The 6,682-nt window shown below is 55.4% G+C and overlaps 1 protein-coding gene across 1 annotated transcript; it reads left to right on the forward strand.

Annotated features, from left to right (window-relative positions):
• The first annotated feature begins 2,065 nt into the window (after positions 1–2,065).
• On the forward strand, positions 2,066–6,452 carry LOC130386161 (protocadherin beta-15-like). The gene is made up of 4 exons (XM_056594935.1): positions 2,066–4,570; positions 4,804–4,865; positions 5,568–5,695; positions 6,157–6,452. The coding sequence occupies exons 1-4, from the start codon at positions 2,066–2,068 to the stop codon at positions 6,450–6,452; spliced, it is 2,991 nt and encodes a 996-aa protein (XP_056450910.1).
• Positions 6,453–6,682: the final 230 nt, after the last annotated feature.

Genomic DNA, 6,682 nt, shown 5'->3' on the forward strand with positions numbered 1-6,682 from the left:
CAGACCAGACCCCCTACACCCAGAGACCAGACCTGACCCCCTAAACCCAGAGACCAGACCAGACCCCCTACACCCAGAGACCAGACCTGACCCCCTAAACCCAGAGACCAGACCAGACCCCCTACACCCAGAGACCAGATCCCCTACACCCAGAGACCAGACCAGACCCCCTACACCCAGAGACCAGACCCCCTACACCCAGAGTCTGTAGTCCATCTATGGGGGTCTTTATAGTCCATCTATGGGGGTCTTTATAGTCCATCCATGGGGGTCTTTATAGTCCATCTATTGGGGTCTTTATAGTCCATCTATGGGGGTCTATCCACCTATGGGGGTCTATATAGTCCGCCTATGGGGTTCTCTGGGGGTCCCATGGGGTGACCAAAACAAACTGGAGGAAAATGGTCCCACCTGTTTATCATTTTCTTAGATTACAGCATGAGTGAGAGTGATTAAGAGTGAGTGAGAGTGAGTTAGATTGAGTGTGTTAGAGTGAGTGAGAGAGTGAGAGAGAGCGTGAGTGAGAGTGATTAAGAGTGAGTGAGAGTGAGTTAGATTGAGTGGGTTGGAGTGAGTGAGAGAGAGAGAGAGCGTGAGTGAGAGTGATTAAGAGTGAGTGAGAGTGAGTTAGATTGAGTGGGTTAGAGTGAGTGAGAGTGAGAGAGCGTGAGTGAGAGTGATTAAGAGTGAGTGAGAGTGAGTTAGATTGAGTGGGTTAGAGTGAGTGAGAGTGAGAGAGCGTGAGTGAGAGTGATTAAGATTGAGTTTGATTGGGTGAAAGAGTGAGTGAGTTAGAGCAAGTGAGGGAGTGAGTTAGAGTGAGTTAGGGTGATTAAGAGTGAGTGTGAGTGAGTTAGAGTGAGTTAGATTTAGTGAGGGTGCTTAAGAGTGAGTGAAAGTGAGTTAAAGTGAGTGAGGGTGAGTTAAAGTGAGTGAGAGTGATTTAGAGTGAGTGAGAGTGTGTAAGAGTGAGAGAGTGAATGAGAATGAATGGATTAAGATGAATTTGAGTTCAATAACACATTTGATCCTCGGTTTAGAGAAATTCACAATCTCAAGATTTTTTATAAGAAGGCAAATATTACAATTCCTACTAATATAAGATTAGATTAATTATTAAATCTAATTTAAAATCATGTCATACATAAAATATCATATATAATGTGATATTTAAGATGAATTCCCTTATTTATACTTCTTTATTCATGTTATATCTTTCTTATTTAATTCAAATTAAAAGAATGAAGAGTAATAAAAACAAATCCATAAACCAGACTGCCTTGACGCCTCCTTCTACTCCACACTAACGCCTCTGAATCCTCCATCTCAACGCTTTTCTGAAAACAATACGGCTCCAAACCAACACATCTGAGTGTTTGTTTGCTCTTGATATGATATTAGCTCATCATGCCCTGAATAATAACCTCCCAGCCGGGGGGATTAGGGGGTCGGGCGGGCTGTCCAGATTAGCGGGGAGAGATGAGTTTGATCGGGCAGCGAGCAGAGACAGATTACGGTGCCTCGCAGCAGCAATTGGAGCAGATGTCATTCTCCCATCATCTGAACAGTTGGGCCAATAATACCACTGCCACTGCCGCTGCGCCCGGGCGTTATTACAGACGCACAAACACACTCAGAGGCGCACGCGTACGCACACATATGCCCATACAGTCACGCGAGCGCGTGCACACACACACACACACACACACACACACACACACACACACACACACACACACACACACACACACACACACACACACACACACACACACACACACACACACACACAGTTCAGAGGCGGTATCCTCTCTCACCCTCCCGACTCCTCGCTCCACATTCAAAGGAGGACGCGACAGAGTTAGAGTTGCTCGTGCGGGGAAGTTTTCGAGGCGGTTCTCGATTATTTTTATTTTCTATTTTCCACCTCAGACACCTGGATTCCGTTCACCTGTTCAACAGTCACCCTTCTCGTTGCATCTTAGTTCATATAGTTACGATATCTAAATATCTTGATACTTTAATTGATGAGAGATCGTTTGAATCACCGGACAGTTTTCGGGTGATGGCGCGCGGAGAGGGGGTGAGGAGGGCGGGCCTGGTCCGCCTGGTGGTCCTGGTCCTGCTCTGGGACCTGGTCCTGGCCCAGATCCGCTACTCCATCCCAGAGGAGCTTGAGCACGGGGCGTTCGTGGGGAACCTCGCGGAGGACCTGGGTCTGGCGGTGGAGCGGCTGTCCGCGCGCCGCTTCCGCCTCGTCTCGGGCGCCAGGCGGCAGTACCTCGAGGTGAACCTGGAGAACGGGGTCCTGTTCGTGAACGAGCGCATCGACCGCGAGGAGCTGTGCGAGGAGACCCCGTTCTGCTCCTTCCACCTGCAGGTGGTGATGGAGCGGCCGCTGGAGCTGTACCGTGTGGAGGTGGAGATCACGGACGTCAATGACCATTCGCCCGGGTTCCCGTGGAGCGCCTTCAACCTGGACATCTCCGAGTCCGCCGTGCCGGGCTCCCGGTTCCCGCTGGAGAGCGCGCAGGACCTGGACGTGGGCACCAACTCACTGCGCACATACCTGCTCCACGTCAACGACCACTTCCTGCTGGACGTTCAGACGCGGAGCGACGGCAGCAAGTTTGCCGAGTTGGTGCTGGAGTCCCCGCTGGACCGGGAGAAGCAGCGGAGCCACCAGATGGTGCTGACCGCCGTGGACGGGGGGTCACCGGAGAGGACCGGCACCGCGCAGATCGACGTCACGGTGTTGGACGCCAACGACAACGCGCCGGTGTTCGAGCGGTCGTTCTACCGCGTGAGGCTGGCGGAGAACGCACCGCAGGGCACCGTGGTGATCCGGCTAAACGCGTCCGACCTGGACGAGGGTCCCAACGCGGACATCACCTACTCCTTTAGCGGACACGCGCCCGTCAAAGTGCGCGAGCTGTTCGGTGTGGACGCGCGCACCGGGGAGATCACCGTGACGGGGGTGATAGATTACGAGAAGGCGCGCATGCACGAGATCTACGTGCAGGCTAAAGACAAGGGTCCGTCCGCCGTGGCGGTGCACTGCAAGGTGCTCGTGAACGTCCTGGACACCAACGACAACACGCCGGAGGTCATCCTGACGTCGGTGTCCACGCCGGTGCAGGAAGACGCGCCACCGGGCACCGTCATCGCCGTCATCAGCGTCACGGACCGGGACTCCGGGGAGAACGGGAACGTGGACTGTGAGATCCCGCACCACGTCCCGTTCCAGCTCCACTCGTCCTTTAAGAACTATTACACCCTGGTGACCTCTGACCTCCTGGACCGGGAGGCCGTGGCGGAGTACAACATCACCGTGACCGCGCGGGACATGGGCACGCCGCCGCGCTTCACCCGGAGGACCATCGTGGTCCAGGTGGCCGACGTGAACGACAACGAGCCCCGCTTCAAGCAGCCGTCGTACACCGTCTACCTGACGGAGAACAACGCGCCGGGCGCCGCGCTGTGCGCCGTCACCGCCCTGGACCCCGACGCGGGCCAGAACGCCTACCTGTCCTACTCCCTCCTGGACGGCGGGGACATCGGCGGGATGCCCGTGTCCACCTACGTGTCCGTCAACTCGGACAACGGGAACATCTACGCACTGCGCTCCTTCGACCACGAGCAGCTCAGGAGCTTCCAGGTCACGGTTCAGGCCCAGGACGCGGGCTTCCCGCCGCTCCGGAGCAACGTCTCGGTGGACGTCTTCGTCCTGGACCAGAACGACAACACCCCCGTCGTGGCGTCCCCGCCGGCGGCCCGCAACGGAACGGCCCCCGGCGGAGACGCGGTGCCCAGAGCGGCGGACGCCGGCTTCCTGGTGGGCCGGGTCAGCGCGTCGGACGCCGACTCGGGGCAGAACTCGCGGCTCTTCTACCAGGTGCTGCAGGCCACCGACCCGGGCCTGTTCAGCGTGGCTCTGTACACGGGCGAGATCCGGACCAACCGGAGGCTGGTGGACACCGACGCCGCGAGCCACCGACTGCTGGTGCTGGTCAAGGACAACGGGCAGCCGCCGCTGTCGGCCACCGCCTCCATCACCCTGTCACTGGTCGACAGCGCGCCCGAGTCACAGCCCGATCTGGGTGACCTTGCGCCGAGCCCTTACTACTACGGCCAGGACTACACGGTGTACTGGATGGTGTCGCTGGGGGCCGTGTCGCTGACGTGTCTGGTGGCCATCATCGTCCTGCTCGCCGTGAAGGGCTACCGAGACCGCCGCTCCGACGGCCTCGCCGGCTGCGGGTGCTGCGGCTCGCGGGAGAAGACGAGCACCGCAGACATGTTCGTGAAGTCCAACATGAGCGGGCCGATGACCACGGGCGCCTCCAGCGGCGCGGACGGGGCTGGCGGCGGGGGGCCCATCTCGCAGGTGTACTGTTACAAAATGTGTCTGACCCCGGAATCTTCCAAAAGTGACTTTATGTTTCTGAAGCCGTGCAGTCCTGTAATGAGCGTGCAGGCACAGAATAACGCCCGGGGCAAAGACTATCTGACATCTGGGTGGAGCGCGCTGGAGCGCAACGAGCTGGTGAACAACACAACGCCTAATGAGGTGCGCTCATTAAAAAGATACAATGCCGTCCTATATTATTCCAATTATATCCGATAGCGACACAGGAGTCTTTCATTGTAAGATGAACAATGCCACAATGCTGGGAAACATTGAGATTCTAAATAGTTTTATTCAGCTGCATATCTATTTATATTCATGAACGAAATAATTGTGACAGAGTACGGCATGGAGTGTGGATGAATATTTTAACGGATCTTGTGTGATTCTTTTAGTTCAAGGACACTCACAAGGACTGGACTTTGACCAAGAACCTGAAGAACTCAGCTTACAAGAGGTGAGTACCACAGACACACACACACACACACACACACACACACACACACACACACACACACACACACACACACACACACACACACACACACACACACACACACACACACACACACATGCACATCTACACACACACATGTACACACACACACACACATACACATGTACACAAACACACACACACAAACACTCACATGCACACACACATGCACACACACACACACACACACACACACACACATAGACATCACAAGTGCAGTGTCCACCCAGATGTTGATGGTTGATCTATCCATCATACAACTGGAGCAGACACGCCCACTTGTGATGTCACAAGGGGATGGACTTTGAAACGGCTCATTCACATCACAACTGGTAATCAGAAAGGGTGGAAGGTGAGCTGAACCCACGCTGTGTGCATTCCTCAATCCCTCTCCCCCTCCCCTCTCCCCCTCTCCCCCTCTCCCTCCCCTCCTCCTCTCCCTCCCTCCCCTCCCTCTCCCTCCCCTCCTCCTCTCCCTCCCTCCCCTCCCTCTCCCTCCCCTCCTCCTCTCCCTCCCTCCCCTCCCTCTCCCCTCTTCTCCTCCCTCCCCTCTCCCCTCCCTCCCTCCCCTCCCTCTCCCCTCTTCTCCTACCTCCCTCCCCTCCCTCCCTCCCCTCTCCCCTCCCTCCCCTCCTCCCCCCCCTCCCCTCTCCACCTCCACAGGTACAGTTCTGTGAACATGGAGACCTTGCTGCCCCCCCACCTCCTCTCTGACGGGATGTCCGGCTCCCAGGACGAGTTCTCCTGCTCTGTGGCCCCCCAGTACTGGACCTGGGGGAACCACATGCGTGGTAAGAACCCTTAATGATCCCTTGATCCCAGTCTGTTTGAAAAGGCAGACCAGCCTACCCGTAAATTTAGATTGACGTTTACGTTCGGTCCGCTCAGCAGACGCTTTTATCGAAAGTGACTTACAATAAGTGCTTGTGTCAGAAGAAAGAGAACCAACAATATATCGCTGTCGGTACCGTAAGGATGTTCATAGAACCATATAGAACCCTGTATACAACAAAGATAGCTAGGTTAAGACGCTACACAATGCTAAGTAAAATTTTTTTACCAGGACGTACAACATACAATAAGTGTGTACATTAAGTGCCAGGACGTAGGCTACAACATACAATAACACCTGTAGGACCTTGAACTGGGAGGCTCCACCTGCTCCAGGACGACCGGTGTCTAAACTCACAGTCCAACCCCTATTCACCCTCCTCCTCATCCTCCTCTTCATCTTCCTCTTCCTCCCTCACAGAATGTAAAATATCTCTTCAAGAAGAGCGCGTGGTCCCCGACTACTCATGGACTACAAAGACCATGATGCCTCAGTGTTCCTACACGTCACCTGACTACCAGCACAACGTCCACATCCCGGGCGCGGCGTCGGGGTACTGCACCCTGAAGCCCCGGACCAGCACCCCCCGCGGGGAGCTGGACGTCTACAACTCCTTCTCCACCTTCGGCAAGAAGAAGAGGCTGCTGGCGAGCTACGAGCAGACGGTGGCGCGGGACGCGGGTCTGATGATCGCTAACGGCGAACTGTTTCAGTGACGCGACGCGGGACTGTCAATCAATAAAGTTGATCTGTTTGACGGACGCGGGGCAAGAATGTCAATCACTATCGGCGATCTGTTTCACTGACGTGAGTCCGATGATCGCTAACGGTGATCTGCTTGACGCGAAGCAGGAAAATCCTAAATATAGGCCTAGCGGTTCGGGTCGCCGTGGTCAAACCCTCGCAGGCTGGCAGGAGTCGCCCTGATGTTTATCACGTCCCTTGT

This window comes from Gadus chalcogrammus, chromosome 7 (assembly GCF_026213295.1).
Source record: "Gadus chalcogrammus isolate NIFS_2021 chromosome 7, NIFS_Gcha_1.0, whole genome shotgun sequence".
NCBI lineage: Eukaryota > Metazoa > Chordata > Actinopteri > Gadiformes > Gadidae > Gadus > Gadus chalcogrammus.